The sequence below is a fragment of the Scardinius erythrophthalmus genome (assembly GCF_964197995.2).
Source record: "Scardinius erythrophthalmus genome assembly, chromosome: 11".
Classification (NCBI taxonomy): domain Eukaryota; kingdom Metazoa; phylum Chordata; class Actinopteri; order Cypriniformes; family Leuciscidae; genus Scardinius; species Scardinius erythrophthalmus.
The window spans coordinates 21,835,137-21,858,126 of NC_138231.1; the positions used below are offsets into that span (position 1 = coordinate 21,835,137).

General features: G+C 39.9%; 1 protein-coding gene across 1 annotated transcript in view; it reads right to left on the minus strand.

The window, feature by feature from the left end:
• The window catches only part of nrxn3b (neurexin 3b), a gene marked incomplete at its 5' end in the record, with an annotated part of 546,227 nt that overhangs the window by 52,384 nt on the left and 470,853 nt on the right, over window positions 1–22,990 (minus strand). Inside the window, one exon of the mRNA XM_081377757.1 lies at window positions 7,330–7,411. Coding sequence (XP_081233883.1) covers window positions 7,330–7,411 — 82 coding nt within the window. The remainder of the gene's footprint in view (window positions 1–7,329; window positions 7,412–22,990) is intronic.

Here is a 22,990-nt window from a genome sequence, read left to right on the forward strand (position 1 = left end):
ATCAAAAAATGGAATCGTTAATGCTGCCACGCCCCCATGTCACGGCAGCTGGGCTTGCCTGTAATAGGTAAAACTCCTTTTCTCGAGAATATTAAAGCCTTTATTTTAAAACACATTGCAGCTGCACAGCGAGAGCATCATATCTCGTCTGAGCGAGCTGATTGTCTGTGCTGCGGCAACTGCACAAACCTATGGCGAGTTAGCAGTTGCGTACCCTGCCAACCTTGAGCGCGCCAATTTGGACGTGGCTGGAGAGTATAATTCACAAAAAACTCGCCAAAGGATTTTAGGTTTAAATCGACTGAAGCGAAGTACCTGATATGAGCGAAATAGCACGCAAAGGCAAAGCAGTACTCGTTCCCTTATCTCTAAGGGAACCGAGGTTACGCAAGTAACCAAGTAGCCTACGTTCCCTTACGAGAACGTTCTCTCGTACTGCGTTGCAAACGCTGTGGGAACCCAATTTAAAACGCCGTGCTATTCGCCTGTGACTGCTCTGAGGAGTCCAGGGAGCCCCGGAACTATAATAGCCAGGTAATAGGTTATATTGTTTAAGTTTCCAATTGACTAAAAATATAAGTTATTGTTACATTATGTTGTTAATAAACGTTTTAAATTTGACAATGTAGTGTGTGGTATTGCGAACAAAGGTCAGATATTATTATATTGCATAAAAGTCTTAAAATGGCATAGCTTGTGCTTTCAATTTATTTTTTTAAAATCGAGAATCGAATCGAACCGTGACTTTAGAATCGAAAATGTAATCAAATCGAGGATTTGGAGAATCGTGACACCCTTACTAAAGAATGCTTTCAGCACCTTGTTGAATCAATGCCACGTAGAATTAAGGCAGTTCTGAAGGCGAAAGGGGGTCAAACACAGTATTAGTATGGTGTTCCTAATAATCCTTTAGGTGAGTGTATGTCTGGTAAGTATATAGCTAGTTGGAAAACAGTTTAGCTTACCTGTTTCTGGCAACATTTGATGGTAGAATGGTAGAATCTTGAGGTAAATGTTTGTGTAGACAAATAGATCAAGTTAATCTGTTGTGTGATTGTGTGATTCACTCCTTTATAAAGTTTTGTTCAGACTGTACTGTTGACACCTGCTGTGATCATATTCTCTGGATCTGCTGCCTCAATCTGCTGCAAAATCACAGCTGCGCTGACACAACAGTGCCCCTTGTGGTGTGATACTCTTGTGGTATTTATTGATTATTATTTTTTAATGATCATGCTTGCACATAAGTTGGATTATATTGCACATTTGCCCAAAATTACAATAGGTAACATGGAAGAAAATGGAAGCACTTTGGGGGAAAAAATCCGCTTTTACCACTTTTAAGAATATAGTGTTAAAATGGACAAAAAAAACATTTTCTAAGCTGACAACCTGGCTAGAACACATGTTGAGGGGATAAATATTAATACTGGATAGGTTGTATACTTGTACCAAAAAGTGTCCGACAAAGTTTTAATATCAGTTTTGGCCCCCTGACTATTCTGCGGAATCCCGCAGAATTTCGGAAGTGCTCGCGGCATTCTTCTCTCTGAGACGCACATTTTTAAAGGCCACATCTGTATATAGCAGTTTAATGTAGTACTGACACTAAAACTTGAATTTTTTCTCACACACCTCACACAGTAATTTTTATTCTGGTATCCTAAGCCAGAGGCATGCGACCACTGTCTGCTGCACAATGTGTTGTATGGACATTGAGCTTTAAACAGTTAACCTTTAATTGAGACCTGCTTCAAAGTGATAGCCGGCCCAATGGGGCCTGACTACACCAAACTTCAGTGACCAGTGACCAAACTGCCAGTGGTTCAGTGACCCGTTCCTTAGGGTCCCATGCTCTCTGTGCACGTCTCCACATGCTCCTGACTGATGTCTTGCTTTGAAGACTGTTTTTCCATCTCAATAAACTGCGCCGATGACAGCACGATGAAACCTTAGGGACCCTACAGACCCAGCATCAGTTTTACTTTAAAAGACTCTTCCTTCTTGAACTACACTACCCACCCCCAATGTCAGTTGTTTTGTGCATGAGTTTGAGTTTATTTTTAGTCTTTAGGCAAAGTTCACTCCTATAAACTAGTCATCAACATACAGTAGGCTCATTGGAAAAATGTGCCTCTACTCATTTAGATATTTGCATCACATAATCAGCTATATATTGTATGTAAAGCTTTTCTGGCATAGTATACTTGTTGGGTTGATCACTTAGTATAACATTGCACAGAGCACTTGAGTGCGAGTCCCGTGAAACACAAGTTACGATGGTTTCTTCAGTAAATGTGTTTGTACCTCACGTTTGCTTTTGTTAAAACTGTCGGTTAAGTTTAGGGTTTAGGGTCAGTTAGGTTTAGTGTCATTAACCTTGTAGCGCCACTCAGCGGACATTTAATTTTTCAAACTGCCACAATACGTACAACAACCAATGTACGTTTACGGTAATTTGTTTCGTATAGGGTACAACAGGGCTAAAGGCGCCTTTGATTTTATTTTCCTCTCAACAACTTAGATGGCACAAAAATTTGCCACAGCACTTTCCAAAACATCCGCTTTTCAAGATGCACGTGGAAATTTGACTGATCCTTGACGCGATCGGCGGCTGCAATGCAAAGTTGATTCTGTGCTAATTTGATCTAATATTTGATATTTTTTAAAATGTTGTAGATTTAAGTAGCAAATGAGAATCTCTAAAATTATTGAGTATATTTGAGACAAAAGTCTTAATGATTTTCATTTTGGTTCAAGATAATTAAAGCAAGAGTTTTTCAACAATGGATTTTTTTTTTTAAACGTAAGGTATTTGGGGTAAAAGGCACCCATGCTGTTGGGGCTGAAGGCACAATAATCAACATGATAGCCAGCTTAGATGGTAAATATCATATATTAAGTTGGGTCTTAGCGATACCCACCATTTTTTATAATGAAACCATCATATTAAAAAATATTATATTAATCATATCATATATATAATATTTATTGTTACTAAATGATTGATTTCTATACACTGTGTTTTTGTTAAAACACCCTGACAAGCCCCTAACCATTATGCCTATTTTGAAAAACTGATCATTTATATCATCATGCCAAGCCTTGCCTATTTAGAACATTAGAATCACGACAAGATTTTAGAGTTTCCCCCTGTAATTCAAATGTAACCCCTGTTCATTATATAATGTTTCATTTGCCCTTTTGTGGAATTCCCATCAGTTCAAAAGTGTTCAAGAATTTCACAGAACACAGTGCAAAAATACAAGAAACAACATCAGCAGGACATCAGACAGATAGAACAGTCAAAGACAAAGACATCAGCACACAGACAAATTATAAGCACGTCAGCACAAACGGTCAGCCCGTTAGCAAACGTATGGGTGGAGAAGCACACAAGATGGAGCCGATAACTTCCATGCAAGAGTCATGATGGATATCTCCCACTGGGGATTTGTTAGTTTGCAATCAATGCATGCCACAAACGCGACTGATCAGATCAGTAGCAACAAATAGAATAGAAAAACAGATATACTTTTGTGGCAATAAAATTCTTTTTATGCCATCTGCATTTAAACAGACATGTCTATGCAGAAAGGCACTGAAATAAAGATGAGATCAAGGATGGAGGGGTGGGGTGGGGTGGGGTAGGGTGGGGTGGGGGTCATTCTTTCACACACAACTTTCTTGAGACAGAATGGGGTTGCCTGAACAAGGCAAAAATTATAAATAAAATATATGATGGCAAGAAAAGATTTTGTTGCCTTTTATTTCCTGTTGTATAGAATGTGGGGATGTTTAATTTTAAGCCTAATGGCACAAAACATAACAAAAATGAGGAAGAGAATTATTACGCTTTTTTTTTTTCAACCACCAAAATTCCATGCGGCACAAGATGAGATGAAACAAGAGGATCATCTTTAATCCTGGAAAATGGAAGGATGAGGACATCAACGAAAAAGCCCCCCAAAAGGGGGAAAAAAAAAGTGAAAATGCTGGGAAATACGGCAAATTAACCAAAATCACATAAATGGGATGTCATAGAGTGGATACAGAAGGAATATGTTTTTCTACATGAAAAAAGGTTTAACCAAAACAGAAACAGAACAGAAAAGTATCATGCAAACTGTCCACGAAATCTGAAGCAAAGGTCAGACTGATGATGTGAATTTCTGTGTCAACATGAAATCGTATGAGTGTGGTGGTTTGTGGCTAAGTGTACTCGCATCGAATGTCAGATGAGAAAAGATGAAAGTTAACACTGGAACCGTCCCTAAGCATACTTCCTGTTGCCACTGAATTTGAGAGGACTTGGGGCTGGTATTAGATTGAACGCAGTTAGGGAGAATTTATCTGAAGCACTGCCATCAGGTTTAAAAACTTGCAGAGAGTAAATCTTTGTATAATGAGCAGAGTGACCTTGTAAGTTTGAGAGAAATACGCTGTAAAATTAACAAACAAATAAATAGGGGCCATCTGTAAAGTCAAAGGTAATGACGGAACCATATGAATTCTAGCCTGCCAGGTAAACAGGTATGACACACTTTAAAAACGATGATAACAAAACATTGCTTTTGCTAGAAGTTGTTTTTATGACTGAACAGATAGTGCAAGAACAAACAAACAAAACCTGTTTTAATTGGTATATTTGGAATTGGGGGTTTAAAAAAAAAACAAATGGTCAAAGCAGGGCATATGCTTTGTATAATTCAGGGTGTAGTTCGAGGTAAGTTTAAGGGCCTTGATTATTTTTTTCCGAAGGCATTTTGGAGCAATTAAAGGCCCTTCAGTTGAGGGTCGCTGTGATTTTTCCAAGTAAGACATGTTCCTGGATCAACAAATGTGCTGATCCTGGAACAACATTCCTATCCGAAAACTTGGTCCTAACCTTATACCTACTCCTATTCAGAAACACGCTGTACTAGGTAAAATCACGTTCACCTTCAGTTGAGAGGTACCAATACATACAAGTACAAGTACATACAGCATGTTCCTGGATCAACATCTTTGTTAAAGGATTAGTTCACTTCAGAATTAAAATTTCCCGATAATTTACTCAGCCCCACGTCAAGATGTTCTTTCTTCAGTTGAAAAGAAATTAAGGTTTTTGAGGAAAACATTCCAGGATTTTTCTCGATATAGTGGACTTTAACAGTTATCAACAGGTTGAAGGTCCAAATTGCAGTTTCAGTGCAGCTTCAAATGACTCTACAGGATCCCAATAAATATAAAATTATAAATATATATATATATATATTTTTTTTTTTTTTTTGAAAATGAACGATCGTTTGGCTAGATAAGACCCTTATTTCCCTTTGAAGCTGCATTGAAACTGTAATTTGGACCTTCAACCCGTTGATAACTGTTGAAGTCCACTAAGGAGAAAACTCCTGGAATGTCTTCTTCAAAAACCTTAATTTCTTTTCGACTGAAGAAAGACATGAATATATTGGATGACGTGGGGGTGAGTAAATTATCAGGAAATTTTAATTCTGAAGTGAATTAATCCTGGAACAACACTGCAATCAATCAAGTTTAGGTTTACAACCAGGGTTATGTGCTCTACATCAGTGTTATTCACCTATCATTTCCCTCTGATTTTAGGGATAAGTTATGGGTAGGTTTAGGTTATGGATGGGGTTAGGGCAGGAATTCGGACAGGAATGTTGTTCCAGGATCAACAAAATATGTTGATTCAGGAACATTTCTTACTTGGCAAAATCATGGTGACCACAAGGCTGCAGGCAGACCACTTTCATTAACTAAACAACCCTAACATCCATAATGGCCTAGTAAGCACAAAAATCAACAGCAGGGTTTTTATGTACTGTGATGGCTGACGGCAGGAGTTTGATGAATCCCAAGTTCTTTAAAAAACTTTCAAATTAATACGTCATACTTATACTGCACAAAACATTCGTTTAACCTTGAGGAAACAGAAGCTATATGTGGAGAAAGGTGAGCACAGAAATTCGAAGATATCTGTTCTCTATTGATGTTTAAAGGCAAGCCTTCAATGTGAGGAACAAAGGAACAAACAGGAAGGAGGAGTTGTTTCTGTTGCAGTTAGTCCGATACACATCAGAAATCTCTATGCTGAAAGCATTATTCTTTTTGATTTGTAAACATCTCAAAATGTATCATGACGCACACACACACACACACACACACACACACACACACACACACACACACACACACACACACGCACTGCAAGAAATCCATTGTGTACAGGATTGATACATTTTGAAGCATCAGAGTGAACTACATGGAGTTTGATACTAATTTTGTACTTTTGGAATAAAGTTTGGCTCTCTGTTGATTGCTGAGAGGACAAAATTAGTATAAACACAGAACCATGTTAGTGACGTTCGGTCCCATAATAAAGTGTAACTCTGAAACAGGCCAATGCTTCCTGACTCTTTTAATTCAATTACAATATCATATGCATGTGAACCGATTTAGACAAAGCTATTTGGATTCAGTACAACAGTGGTCCCAAAAAGTGTTTGGACACTTAAGTCACACCTTAAAATGTATGAATATCACTGCAAAATAGCTTACAAAATATCAAAGCAAGTGACATTTATTTAAAGACTAACACTTTTCAGGCAAACAATAATGTTGTTAAAAATATTCAATAGATATACTGTTCAAAATTTAGAAACCGTAGCACAGCACAGAATAAGCAATGAGCTATTCACACAGAATGCATTCTTGTGTTCAAATACATTTTGCTCTCTGCCAAATTTCTCTTAAATATTTCTCTTAAATATCATAACTTGAAAGCAAATCTATATACATATATCAGAGTAAAATATTTACAGTATCAATGCAATTCATAGTGATTTATTTGATAAATGAATCAGCATTTTATGTACCATACCAACTATTGAAATAATGATAGCTTTAAGTATAATTAATTAACAGACACTTTCTGAAAGTCAGACATTAGTAGAACATGTCCACAGATGATGTTTTGGAGTCAAGTGACTTAAAAATTAAAAGTGTCTTAAAAGTTATCACAAGAAGTTTCTCCTAAGAAAAGATCTAGCATAATTTGTTTGCAGATGCCATTTGCTTTGTTATTTTATATTCAAACCAATTCAACATACAGACATTTAATATGACTTAAGTGTCCAAATACATTTTGGGACCACTGAATATCACTAAAGATGTATGCTTTTGATTGCTTTTGAGAGTCTTTTAGTGACACTTTTGAAGTTACACTGGGTTCTTATGGGGATGATGCTTTGAGAGGGAGAACTCAAATATAAGAGAGTGAGAAACCAAGTTTAAGCAAGCACAACCATAACACACCCATCCCACCTGTGTGTCCCCCGTCACACTCCTCCAGATCCTCGTCGTCGCTGGAACATTCTGCGGAGGACACAATGTCGTCCGTCGTCTGCTGGATCAGCAAGAGGCGTGTGGAGACAAAACAAACAGAACAAACATTTAAGTGGAGCCAAATCTACCAACACAAAAAGGATCATGGAGCAAGCATTATATTCTACTTCTCTCCCCTATTTCTCAAGGGCAGCAGACTGGATGGGGACTGAAATGTCAGGTTTGTTTTTCTCTTTGTGTTTATTTATGGTGGCTGACTCTTCATACTTCGTCTACCATCTCCAGCTTCTCGAGGGCCGTCACAGATAATCACTGTCTCTGGATGCTTCCTTCTGCTGGCCCATCGGCACCTTCCTCTATCCCACAATCCTGATTTATGAACACACTTGTTCCCGCCTTCTTGCTCTCCCCCAGCCCAGGCGCTCTGGCAGTGTTGTATTTCACCCCACATGCACTGTTAATCAGAGTGGATCAGTGCCGCGATAAAATAAGCCCTGTCACAAAGCAAGGGTTATGAAATCATAGCACTGATTGAGTTTGCAGTGCCTGGTGAGAGGACGAGCTTTAACTATTATTGAGTTTGACAGGCTAATGAAACAGAGTTCGGCTGAAGCCAGGAAAAGCGGCTACTAGGCGTACTAGGGTGGAGAGGATGCTGTATGGAGAAGGACATTTGTACTAATGTGCTCATAGTTTGAGTGAGATACACTTTCAACGGGATTAGCACATATTATTATCTCAAACACTCTTCATTGATCTTGTGTTAAGAGTATACAATTATTTAAATAAGTATGGCAGTGAGCCAGGCTGCTAAAAATAGGCCACCAGAATATCTTATCTTATCTTATATTATATTATATTATCATCTTAACGTAATTTATCCATGTGATATCACATTACTACCAATGAATCATATTTCAGGGTAAGAATTAGGTTTAAGTTTCTGAACTTTGCATTCTAATCAAAGAACTGTGTGAATACGGTGCATGTGTGATTTTCCATCTCTCAGAATGTTTTAGATGTCCCTCTAATTAAAACAACTGATCAACTGAACTTAAAGCAAAAGTCAACAAAAGTTGAAAATGTATGAGTCAAAAATCAACTTAAAAGCAACTCATCAGCTTGGTATGGAGACATCTAAAAAATTCTGGGAGGAGCAATCTCAACTGGAGCTGAGCTGCTCTATGATCTGGGTCTGGACTCACAAAACATTTCTTAAGAACTTTTCTGAAGAACATGTTATTTTTGTTCTTAACAAGAAAACAACAGGCTTTGCTATTAACTGATTGATGACGGTTCTTACACCTCAAAGACAGTGTTTTGTGCTGACTACAGATAACAGTCATAATCATATACAATAAAGCATGCACACTTTCCGTTGAGACTGGCTTGACGGGAGTCTGGCACTCTGTCGTGTTTTTATCTGTGTGTTCTGTTGAATTAATTTGCTCTCCATCTTTGTATGAACGCTTTCATATGTTGAATGCTTCTGAACATTGAGTCATCATTGTAAAATAATAACTGACATCCCTATTTGACTCATTTTCGTAGAATTCAGCAAAAACTCACATCACGCATATTCATGGCCAATCATTGTTCACATTATCGATCATTGGTGTCACTTCAGTTTACTCATGTGCTCATATTTTTTAAATATTAGAATAAATAATCCAATAAATTCATTAATCAAACCTTTGGGGATTGTTGGAGGTTATCCTATCTTTAAGAGATTATTTGTGATTATTTTTAAGAACATTAATTTCAGGAATTCAAAGGTTTTGTCTTTAGGACAATCTTAAGAAAAAAAGATAAGAACATCCTTAGGAAATGTTTTTGGGAATACAAAATACTCTTAACTTTACCCTTAAATTAGAAAACAAGAAGAATATAGCAGTCAAGAATAATTGTATTCTTTAGAATGTTTCATGAATCCGGTCTCAGGATCTGGACTGATCATTGCGATTGGCAGTTCGGACTAGAAATACTATTAAGGGTAGGGGTTCGAATTTAGGGTTGGAGGTTGGGTGAGATTATGTGTAAAGATGAGGGTTAGGATTAGGTTTGAGTTGTTTTAGTGACACACCAAGCCGACGGTTGGCTGTCCGTGAGCGTCTGTCACACTCGTGTTCCACACGTCATCTCTAGTCAGACTCACGTCGATGGGAGTTCGCCCGATTCAGCATGTTGAATCAGTGTCAGGCTTGTCGGTGAGAGAGGTCACTCTGATTGGCTGTTCATTTAGTGAATGAGTCTACGACACGAGAATAAAAGCCAACAATGCGAAAGCGAGCATAGAAATCACTGACTATATGTAAATGGCACATGGTCTTAGAGCTCAAACATGAATTGGGGCTCAGGTCAGGAAGCAGACAGACTGGCTAAACCGACCGTCTGCTAGCCGCCTCGCGTCACCAAGGTCAGATAAATCCCATCACATAGAGCCTCTTTCACCTAGATATCATCATATAGTGACTGTGTCTGTTCCCCGAATTTGGAAATACAAAAAACTTCCAAACCCATCTAAGGTTAAAAATTGAATTGATGTTCAACAAATAAAAAACAGATATAATACAAATGAGCAAATGATAAAGCTTGGGTTGCTGAATATTCGATCCCTTACTTCAAAAGCACTTATTGTTAATGATATGATTACAGACTATAACCTAGATGTGCTGTGTTTGACAGAAACCTGGCTAAAACCAGATGATTACATTACTTTAAATGAGTCCACCCCGCAAGATTACTGTTATAAAGATGAACCTCGTCTGAAAGGCAAAGGGCCTCCCCCTGTTGCTGTAATTTATAGTAATATTTTCAAAATGACTAAGAAGTCTAGTTTCAAATATAATTATTTTGAAGTGTTGGTGCTTAATGTAACAATATATAGGGCCCTATCTTGCACCCAGCGCAATTGACTTTGTACACCGACGCATGTATCATTCCTATTTTGCACCCGCGCAAAGCGCGCTTTTCCCTCCACAGAAGCACGTCGGTTAACTAAGAAATACACTTGCGCTCCCCGGGGCGGTTCAGCGCAAAGAGGCGGCGTGTTCCAGCGCAAATGTTCCTTCATGCTATTTTGCAGGTTTAGAAAACAATTGCGCTACTAACCAGGAAAAAAATGTTTAAAGTCAGTGGCGCGTTGCGCATGTTATTCATATGCTATTTTAAGGGCGCATGCTTGGCCATAATCAATGTAGCGTGTGCACAACGCGAATGCACTTTGATTCTCTCATCTACACAGAAGCAGCAGTTTTCATTTTTGCAAATCATACATTATTACGATAAATAGATAGATAGATAGATAGATAGATAGATAGATAGATAGATAGATAGATAGATAGATAGATAGATAGATAGATAGATAGATAGATAGATAGATAGATAGATAGATAGATAGATAGATAGATAGATAGACAATTTATTATAAAAGCATACATCTAGCTTACACATTTACCCAAATTATCATACGCCTTTTTAACCGAAGTTAATTTGGGTGTGTTTCTCCATCCCCAACGTCCCTGACGAGAACGTCGGTCTCCTTGGCTGTGAACCGCTCCTGGCGCGCGCCTGGCAAATCCGCCGTTACAATAGGAATCCGCTTTAGAACAAACGCGTCTGCTCTCAAAGGGAATGTGAGATGACGCTCTGATTGGTTTATTTCACGTTACGCCCAAACCACACCTATGAATAATGAAGCTACTTCAGACCAACCCATTTTAGATTTGCGCCTGGCGCAAGAGTCATTTATCCCGCCGGGAAAATAGCAACAGCGCCAAGACCCGCCCACAAAAGTTACTTGCGCTTTGCGCTTTGACACTTGCGTTTCAGATCGTTAAAATAGGGCCCATAGTGTAAATGATACATCGTACTTATCTGACCGTTATCAGTTTGTAGCAGTAAATGAAGAGATGTCTTATCGATCACAAGTATGGCGTACCACAAGGCTCAGTACTAGGACCGTTGCTGTTCACTCTGTACATGCTACCCTTGGGAGATCTCATTAGGAAGCATGGCATTAGTTTTCACTGTTATGCTGATGATACTCAGCTCTATATTTCTTCACGCCCTGATGAAATTTACCAATTCACAAAATTAACGGAATGTATAGCTGATATAAAAAATTGCATGACTAGTAATTTCCTACTACTTAATTCTGAAGAAAAAAAAAGAGATTCTAATTATTGGACAAAAAACTTCCTCACGTAATAACCTAGAATACTGTCTAACACTTGATGGCTGCTCTGTCAAGTCCTCGTCGTTGGTTAGGAACCTGGGTGTGCTCTTTGATACCAATCTTTCATTTGAAAGTCACGTGTTTATTATCTGTAAAACCGCATTTTTCCATCTTAAAAATATATCTAAATTACGTCATATGCTCTCATTGACAAATGCGGAACAGTTAGTTCATGCGTTCATGATATCAAGGCTAGATTATTGTAATGCTATTATGGGTGGTTGCCCTGCACGACTACAGCTGGTCCAAAACGCAGCTTCTAGACTTCTTACCAGAACCAGGAAGTATGACCATATTAGCCCTGTTCTGTCAACACTGCATTGGCTCCCTATTAAACATGGTATACATTTTTAAATATTACTGATTACTTACAAAGCACTAAATGGTTTAGCTCTGCAGTGCTTGAGCGAGCTCTTAACGCATTATAATCCTTCACGTCTATTGCGATCTCAAAATTCCGGCCAGTTGATAATACCTAGAATATCAAAATCGACTGTTGGCGGTAGATCCTTTTCCTATTTAGCTCCAAAACTTTGGAACAGTCTTCCTAACATTGTCCGGTAAGCAGACACACTCTGTCAGTTCAAAGCTAGACTAAATACACATCTCTTTGACCTAGCATACACATAACACATAATAGACTTCTATAATTCAATGTTAGGCTGCATAGATTAGATCAGCTGGAACCGGGAACACTTCCCATAAATCCTGATGTACTCATTACATCAGTAAAAGAATGGCATCTACGCTAATATTAGTCTCTCTGTTTATCCCGAGGTTTACCGCAGTCTGCCGGATCCAGGCCGTATCCAGATCTGATGAAAGACCTGCGCCTTGACGCGACGACAATGCAGTCCTGAAGTGTCAACTAGTCTCTCCCCTGTGAAGGCCTCCCTCCCCTCCCTTTACCTCTCTACAGATAAAGCGTTGTCGGGATAATTTTGGTTCACGTGGCTACGTGGAAGCGATAAAAATTCTGTATTATACATTTTAAGGCCAGACAAGTAGTTTATTGAGGGTTGGTTTGTAGGGAAGGACTACACGCCGGCGCACATATATTCAAACGCACATCCCTATAAACTGAACTCGTAATACGCATGTGCATGCCATCAGCGTTCTCACAAGTTCGCGTTTTTAAAGTTTGCGTAGAGAGAACTTAAGAGTTTTCTGTTAAAACGGTGTCATGCAAGCGGCCCCTAAGTTAATAACTAATGATCGTAGCGACGGAAGTGAATCAATCAAAACGAAATTTAGCTGGACAATAACTTTATTCTAGAGCTGATATAAAGCAAAAACAATCTCTGTTACTTTAATTTCCTATTATCACTGTAAAGCCGCTTTGGAACAATCTACATTGTTATAAGCGCTATTTAAATGCCAGAGCCTTCCAATATTTATTTTCATAACAACATGAGCTGATGAGCATGATTGATTTTCAAAATGGTAAGCAAGCGCTGCTTTGTTTACAGTTTGAATATCTGCAGTCCTTGTTTGAAAATACTTTTTTTCCAGCAGATGATTGTGCTGATCAGTGAGATTCACAAACTAAAGGCAAAAGATCAGCCATGACAAGCATTGAAATTCATCCTCAAATAAACTTTCATGGTGGTGTCATAATGGTGCTGGATAACAGCAGACCGATCCAGCCAAGCGACAGTTACTGTAATACAGATGTGAGCAGATGTGGCATTGATGGACCTCCTCAAGACCAGAGGGTTCTCACCCCCTACATTTCCTCAATGCTGTTCACTACAGTTTCCCGGGGTGTGAAATCACAGAAGAGACTTGACAGATGTGTTTGTGCATGACCAGCTGCAGAAGTGGTGTCAGAGGACAGGCTAGTCCAGACCATAACAGCTCAGAAATGGTTTTCTGCCAGCACAGAGCACCATAGAGATGCCAGTAATGTCCCATCTACTGTCTGTGACTACAGAGAACTACTATGCTGTAGCACAACAACTCCTATTGAAAGTAAGTGTATACTTAACAATAATTTATTAAAAACAATTTTGTTTTAATGTTTAAGTTTACAGTTTAGCAGAACAGACGTCTGCATCCTAACTGACATGGTAACATAATAAGTGATTGATCTGAAACATCATCATAAAAGTACACATACTTAATGTATAGAAATAATTACTCAAGTAAACGTAAAAGTAAAAATGCTAATAATTACTTGAGTTAGAGTAAAAAATTTAGGATTGAGTGCGAATCAAACACAAATTAATCTTCCAGGTGATTTGTTCAAACGTAACTCTACACAGAACTAAACATTCCAAGCCCCATCACCCATCCCGGCTCCAGCCAGTCTACCTAAGAACTTTTATGAGCCCAGCTAAAGGAAGAACTTGTCAATGTGAGATGGCTTGGAAAAGAATGATTGGTTCAGAGATGACAACTCAGTGCCCAATAAAGATAACAGCAGAAGCTGCTCGAGCCCACAACATTCCAGACCCCCTTCACCTTAAGGACCTCTGAAATGAACATACCTGAATTGTCTTCTCTTCAAACCAGGGAACTGAGATTTTACCCATAACTATACATAAAATCATTCATGAGCAATTTTCAATGGACTTATAAATCAAACATCATGCAACGACATGATTCTATTTTGTGTCTACAATAAATGTGTGTAATATGCTTAGATCTCATATAATTCATGTAATTGTTATAACTATTTAGATGCTTGAATGAAAGTGTGTCATGCTTCCTGTCAGCATGACCGTATGTTCTTAATTCAAAAGATGGCTTGAATGAAATCTGTGTAAAATGTTTTGTATTCTTATAATAGTAATAATGTCTAAACTGTGGCCTCTGTCCTCTCTGCTATAGCTTAGAGAGCAAGGAGATCCCAGATAACGCATGATTTACGATGAGGAAAATAAAGCCAGTTTCTAATTGGTCCAATCTCTTCAGGAGGTGGGACAAACTTTTGAGTTTAAAATCTTAGACACGAAAACAAAGCTCTCTCTTCTTTGTGTTCGCTCTCAAGAAACGCTCTGCTATCACTCTCAAGAGGATGCAGAACCAAAATTGCAGCGGGAGATGAAGATCTAGAGAGACTAGTAACCATGTAAAACGCGCAGACGAAAGAACCCAAATCAAGATCTGAAGAACATGGGTTAAACAACTTCATTCAAGCCATCATCATACTCTCCTCTCAATTTCCTTTCTTTTCTTAGTTTCCTTTCTTTTCCGTTGTGAGTCTCGGTTCTAAGTTAAGTTTTGCGGCAAAGTTTCGTTCCACGATTCGACAAAACCAGCTTCAGACAAAGACTTTCAATTCATCCGCCAGGACAACACGTGATTGGCCGCCCCAGACATCAGGCACGAGGAGACCAGCCAGCAAACGAACTCGGGAAACCCCTTTTACGCAGACAAAGGGGATCCCCAAAGCCAAGACAAGCAAGTATACCTCCAGACTCTTAAGCTGAACTGGTGTATTGATATAAGTGTAATAACCTGTCTAAGAAACGATAGAAGGGTTAAATTAATGATTGATGGTTCGTTCCAGGTCATGTCTTATAAGTGCATTATATAAACTTGGGATTACATCATCTCACTCTTAAACTCACTCTTAAAACTCAATCTTTCCTTACTCTCTTTCTTTCTGCAACGCGTATGAATGTGTGTGTGTGTCTGTGTTAGATATTAGTTGTATGTGTTAGAATAATCAATAAAGTTTTGTTTGTATTTTAAAGAGAAATATTACTTGTGTTATGTGCTTACAAAATTTAATGTCTTAAACTTCTGATCTAATTACCTTGCTAACTATAGTGTTTCACTATAGTTCGGATATTTATATCCGTTGCAGAGTTGATAGTTACAGCCAGTTCAAATGAACCGCGAACAAGTCATTTGCTCGGTTGTAATAAGTGACTTTCGAATTCCCTATAAATTAATTAATAATTCCTTTGAGCTAAATTGACGAATCACTACAAATTACAAATATCTTACAAATGGTGAAGTCAATGAAACATGCATCACAATAGGGTGTTTTTTACCTTTTATGACCATACGTGAGAGGTGGTGTGTCAAAATCGCGCTATACTTTTTCAAAATAAACAGTACCATGGTACTTAAAGCCTTTAAAGGTATTGATAATGTACATTATAGTGTGTTATATCTAGTCCCAATGTCATTACATATCCTAACATACATTTGGAATAATTAGACAATGTTAAAAGAAAGTAAACCTGCAAAGATTTGAACTCAAAAGTAAAGGGAACGCTTCGTGGACAACTTAATTCAGACTACCTCCTGAGAACATCTGCAGTGCTCACATTTACAACAAAATTCTTCCAAAATGAAATGGGGAAGGTGTTGGGGAATAACACTGAATTTACAGCATGTTTGACAATGATGAGTCTGTTTTCGCAGTGACATCAAATCTACAGTCCCTAGCTGGCGTATTTTACAAAAAACGATTTCACAGCTGGCTAAATCCAATTTTGTCACAAAATCTCCATGCCATACAAAAACTTATTTTGGGAGCAGAATATTCCCTTTCTTGTGTGTAAATGATTCTCCATGCATTTCCCCATTCTCTCGCAGAACTGAGGAAGTCATGAGGGACTAGACTCGAGGGGCCCTATTTTAACGATCTGAAACGCAAGTGTCAAAGCGCAAAGCGCAAGTAACTTTGTGGGCGGGTCTTGGCGCTGTTGCTATTTTCCCGGCGGGATAAATGACTCTTGCGCCAGGCGCAAATCTAAAATGGGTTGGTCTGAAGTAGCTTCATTATTCATAGGTGTGGTTTGGGCGTAACATGAAATAAACCAATCAGAGCGTCATCTCACATTCCCTTTGAGAGCAGGCGCGCTTGTTCTAAAGCGGATTCCTATTATAACGGCGGATTTGCCAGGCGCGCGCCAGGAGCGGTTCACAGCCAAGGAGAGCAACGCTCTCGTCAGAGACGTTGGGGATGGAGAAACCCACCCAAATTAACTTCGGTTAAAAAGGCGTATGATAATTTGGGTAAATGTGTAAGCTAGATGTATGCTTTCATAATAAATTGTCTGTCTATCTATCTATCTATCTATCTATCTATCTATCTATCTATCTATCTATCTATCTATCTATCTATCTATCTATCTATCTATCTATCTATCTATCTATCTATCGTAATAATGTATGATTTGCAAAAATGAAAACTGCTGCTTCTGTGTAGATGAGAGAATCAAAGTGTATGCGCGTTGTGCACACGCTACATTGATTATGGCCAAGCATGCGCCCTTAAAATAAACCTGCAAAATAGCATGAAGGAACGTTTGCGCCGGAACACGCCTCCTTTTTTGCGCTGAACCGCCCAGGGAGCGCAAGTTCATTCCCTAGTTTAGCGACGTGCTTCTGTGGAGGGAAAAGTGCACTTTGCGCGGGTGCAAAATAGGAATGATACATGCGTCGGTGTACAAAGTCAATTGCGCTGGGTGCAAGATAGGGCCCGAGGTGTTCTAGAACGTTCTGAGCTTGCTGGAGTTTACGCAACGTCACGGCTAAGAGGTCATGTCATTTCTAATAGCTGTAAAGGCCTGTAATAGGAGGACCCTGGTGAGTAAAGTGTCATCAGCGTGTCAAAAATATTCAGCTATTTCTTTAATGCCAGTGTCTACTAGAAGCCGAAGCCCAGGATGATGAGTGGGTGGAGGATATAGCAATGTGAAAAGCCAGACATTCTTGTGCCTCGTTTCCTCAACTCATTCAGTCTGTTTCAAATGTTCACTTTTACCTTCTACAATCTGAAAAACTTCCAGAAACAAATATCCATTCTCACTCAACTGCTCTGTCATTTCCAACAAGATAGCAATCTCAGCGCCGGAAACAGTTTTTTCGATCGGGTCACTTCTGATCTGCATTATCGTGTCAGATCTTGGCTTTGACAGAGGGACACAAGAAAAGCTTGTATTACAAAGAATCGATGGCGTCAGGCTGTATCCCTGTCAAAGGCCTTCCACACGTCTTTCTGCTCAAACGTCTCTTCTGGGACATTCAGAAGAAATAGCAAGATCAGAATGATATGCATTGTTGTCTGGCTAATCTCACCTTCACTGAGTGTCCAACAGGAAGTTGAACACTGTATGGTAGACGTGATGAAGCGTTGTATCGTATCCTTTAGGAGTCTAAGCAATGTTCCCTGGTTCCAACGAAACACTGTCTACTTGATAAAAGAAAATAAATGAAAATAAATCAGCTGCATTGCAGAATTCATTCTTCATTCCTCAACCCTAAACATAGTTTGCCTGGATATGATCTAATATTGATATTTGTGGAGTTTGGTCATGATGCATTTGTCTTCTAAAAGTCAGCATTATTTTCTGCTTTCTGGATGGAAGAGCCAGAGAAAAATAATATCTGCAATTTCCAGGTAAAGGCGTTCATGAAATTCCAACTCCAAACCAATCAGATACAATCTGCTATATCAAGATTTTTTCATTCAGAAAAAAAAAAAGCCGCCACCATCAGAAACAAAACAGCAAAAGATATTATGACTTGTTTTTCAGAAAATATATATTAAAGTAAGCTTTTCTTCTTAACAGAAGAAAAGTGGCCAGTGGTTCTCAAACCTTTTTGGTCACGCCCCCTTTGAACCTTTAAAAAACATCTGGCTCCACACACACCTGTTACAACCAAATAATTTCACGAAAAAAAGATAAAAACGGAAATATTTTTTTAAAACGGAAAACCGTGCAATCAAAAAAACCCTGCAATAGTTCCACTTGAATGTCACTGAATCATTGAGAAATATAACAGTAAGAGAGAATAATAGTAGATCAGAACTTAACTTTTAATTTAAATAAATATATATTTTTTTTATATTTCAGTGATGCTTTGGATGAACAATACATATTTAGTGGCTACAGTGAGCTCTTTTGACAGCGCCTCAGAAACTCGGCTTTTTCTACAAGTCAGTTTTCAGTGTTCACAATAGCAGCATGTGATTCCGTCCACTGAAGAGGCTTTTCTATGTTGAGCAACTTCTATGTTGGGCTTGTTCAGACTGTGATAAGTCAACAGTCTGAAGAAGAACGATTCAGTGGAATTGGCGTTCGGTACCGCTGTATAAAGGCAGAGCGCCAACTGCTATTCGTTTACGCACTTGAATGCCGTTGCAACGGCTGGTTTTATTTTTTCTGCTGATCTCAGTGCCCCACACTTTTACCCCTTTTCCACCAAGGCAGTGCTGGTGCCGGTTCGGAGCCAGTGCCTACTCGCGAACCAGTTCTTTGTGTTTCGACAGCCAAAGAACCGGTTCTCGGCCAGGAAAATTGGTTCCAAAGCGGCACCAACTCTTTAGGCTTGTTCGACTTCATGCAGCTCTGCGCAGACCGATCGGCGGCTGACTTAAAGCAGTGCATGCCGGTTAGAAATTTTGTCCGACTTGATACAGCGCCGACACCACGTGACTGTGACGTATGCCATCAAAGTACCGCGAGAGCGATTCGAGAGTAGCGGCTGCACGAGGGCTGCAGGAGCTCTGATGACGACACAGCTGTTCCACGATTGGCCGGATTCACTGCATGACAACGATCACATGTGTTGCGTGTTTATTCGAACACCTTTAGTTCCTCTAAAGCCCTCAAATCAGTTTTTTATAACAGTAAACACTCTTTTCATGCCGTTGCGATGTTATATATTGTGTAGTGTTTATCAAATTAAAACTGATTAAAAAACGTAGACTCCACTTCATTGATAGTAGCTTATGTTGAACTTTATTCTTGTTCAAACAGATGCTATATGAAGCAGTACATAAAATATTGAATGAAAATGTCTCTGAAACATCTATTATTTGGCAAATATTGCATTTATTTCACTTCAGCTGTGGTAAAGTATGCAAACACCAAGTGAGCGGTCACCACGGGAACCAGAAAGTGTCCGACTTCACGTCTCAGTTTGCAGCTCCTCCCCGCCTGCACACGGCTACTCTCGCCGATCGGGTGCATCCAGCCACAGCCGATGTCGAACACACCTTTTGCTGGACTAGAACCGTTCTTTTACCACGTCATGCTTACGTCGGGGGCTGGGGGCGGGGTTATTGTCAAACTTCTTCTCGAACTTAACCTCCGTCTATAGTAATCCAAACGAGCAGCAACGTTCTAAACGTCTTCCTCTGACCCCAATATAGGATCGCAAAGCCAGGAGAAACATTTGCAGAAAGTTGTAATTGTAATTGTTATGCTTGAATGTGGCGCAAGCGTTTCTAGTTGCCTATGGCAACGTACACAGTGACGTAATGACGTTGTTCGCTGGGCTCTCTAGTCAGTGGAAAAACAAACAGGTTCTGAAAAGGTTCGCAAGTTGAACACAAACGTCTCCTGGAAATCAATTCAAATTCAACCAATAAAATGACGACTTCGAAACTGCTAGTGTTTCTCATTTTTTTTGCCTTGTGCATCAGACATTCAGCCAATGGTCCATGGACGTGACTACTGCTCCTCTAACCCCACCTCTAAACCGAAACCTCAGGTCATACGAAAAAGTGCAAATGAGGGTTTACGAATTCATATGAATTTGCCAAAATGTAATAATTTTAATGAGACTGTGTTGTGCAATGCCTGTGCACTCCAGTAGCGGATACAGAACGTCATTAATAGGTGGGCCTGGTGAATATACGGAGGGGCCTCAGTTTTTTAAGCTTATATACACGCCCAGTGGCGTAACTTTGCTAAATCAGAAATATGTACAATAACATTACGATGTCCAGCAATTGATTTAAATAGTAGGCTACATGGGGTTTAATTTGTCGTTTAATGAGATGTAGCCTAATACATGTTGTCAGTGCCGAGAATTTTCGTGTGACTAAATACATAGATTCGCCTATTTGAACAACGTATACCTTAATGGTCCTTTGGTAGAACTTTCGCCAACCGTGTCAGAGGTTCTGGGTTCTAATACGCACTTGTATAGTTTTTTTTCTCAAGTCAAGTCAAGTCATCTTCATTTATATAGCGCTTTTAACAATGTAGATTGTTTCAAAGCAGCTTTACAGAGATAAGCGTATAATTTAAGGTAACAGAGATTGTTTTTGCTTTATAGCGGTTCTTTAATATAGTTATTTTCCAGCTAAAGTTAGTTTTGATTGATTTGCTTCCGTCGCAACGATCATTTGTTATTAAATTAGGGGCCGCTAAGACGACACCATTCTCTCTACACAGACTTTAAACGCGAACCTGTGAGAAACGCTGATGGCGTTCACATGCGCATTAAGAATTGGTTCTATAGTTATGTGCATTTGAATATATGTACGCAGGTTTGGAATTCCCTACAAGCCAAGCCTAAACAAAGTACTTGTCTTTCCTTATACATTTTGATAAAGAATTTTATTTTATTTTGTCACTTCGGGGTAGGAACGCGAAACGAATTTTCCCGACAACGCCTTATCTGTAGAGTGGTAAAGGGACCCTCCCATAGGGAGAGACTAGTTGGCACTTCAGCACTGCGTTGTCATCGGGTCAAGGCGAAGGTCCTTCGTCAGATCTGGATACGGCCTGGATCCGGCAGGCTGCGGGAAAACCTCGGGATAAACACAGACACTAAAATTAGCGTAGATGCCTTTCTTCTCATGATGTAACGAGTACATCAGGATTTATGGGAAGTGTTCCCGGTTCCATCTGACCTAATCTATGCAGCCTAACATTGAATTATAGAAGTCTATAATGTATTATGTGAATGCTAGGTCAAAGAGATGTGTCTTTAATCTGGATTTGAACTGACAGAGTGTGTCTGCTTCCCAGACAATGTTAGGAAGACTGTTCCAAAGTTTTGGTGCTAAATAGGAAAAGGATCTACCGCCAGCAGTCGATTTTGATATTCTAGGTATTATTAACTGGCCGGAATTTTGAGATCGCAATAGACGTGAAGGACTATAATGCGTTAAGAGCTCGCTCAAGTACTGCGGAGCTAAACCATTTAGTGCTTTGTAAGTGATCAGCAATATTTTAAAATTTATGCGATGTTTAATAGGGAGCCAATGCAGTGCTGACAGAACCGGGCTAATATGGTCATACTTCCTGGTTCTGGTAAGAACTTGAGCTGCTGCGTTTTGGACCAGCTGTAGTTTGTTTATTAAGCGTGCAGGACAAGCACCCAGTAGAGCATTACAGTAATCTAGCCTTGAGGTCATGAACGCATGAACTAATTTTTCCGCATTTGTCAATGAGAGCATATGGCGTAATTTAGACATATTTTTAGGATGGAAAAATGCAGTTTTACAGATACCCGTCACGTGACTTTCAAATGAAAGATTGGTATCAAAGAGCACACCCAGGTTCCTAACCGACGACGAAGACTTAACAGAGCAGCCATCAAGTGTTAGACAGTATTCTAGGTTCCCTTTCAAGGGAACTCGCATTGCGTCGAGTTTGACGCTATGGGAAAGCCTCAGCCGCGGCGGGACCCGAGCCCTGGGGAACGTGGTCGGGATTGAACCGAGCCAAGCGGGATCGGAGCGTATGCAATGGAAGCGCACAGCAATGCACACAGTCACCACCCTTGAGTGCTGACCGGGCATGCTCCTCTCCCAAACAAACAACACAAAGAGTGTGTGTGTCACCTCCCGTTAAATAACGCGGGCAGGGATGGACACACACACTCTTTGTGTTGTTTGTTTGGGAGAGGAGCATGCCCGGTCAGCACTCGAGGGTGGTGACTGTGTGCATTGCTGTGCGCTTCCATTGCATACGCTCCGATCCCGCTTGGCTCGGTTCAATCCCGACCACGTTCCCCAGGGCTCGGGTCCCGCCGCGGCTGAGGCTCGGCGGCGATCTCAGACCTGGGGTTCGCAAATGGATCTGTCAGTGGATGTTGAGACGGGCTCTGCCTTATCTCAGCCTCTTTCTGACAGATCCAGTGCCTCTCATCAGGGTGTGGAAGCACGCGCTGCGGTTTCTTCCCCCCCGATAGAGGCACCAGTACTGCAACTATCCAGCTCTGAGGAGTTGGATGTTGTAAGTATTGACGCTGAGTCTGAGGATTCGCCACCTCAGTCTCATGCATTTGAAGAGCTGCTTGATGTAGTTACTAGAGCAGTTGACAGACTTTCTATTGAGTGGCCAGAGGATAGGCAGGACGTTCGTTCGAAAAGCAAACTCGACGAACGCTTCCTGCCATCTCGTGCACAGCCTCAGCGCAGGAGTCTTCCGTTTTTCCCCGATCTCCACACCGAGGTGTCGAGATCGTGGGGAAAACCAATGTCATACAGAGTATACACACCACAAACATCTCATTACTCTTCCATCTATAAATATAAAGAGCATGGTTATGGGGAGATGCCGAAGGTGGAGGAGACGTTGGCGAGCTATCTCTCTCCAGCAACGGCATCTTCCTTGAAGACTCCTACACTCCCCACTAAACCAGTAAAGTTTACATCTTCCCTGATTCATAAGTCGTATGCAGCCGCTGGTCAAG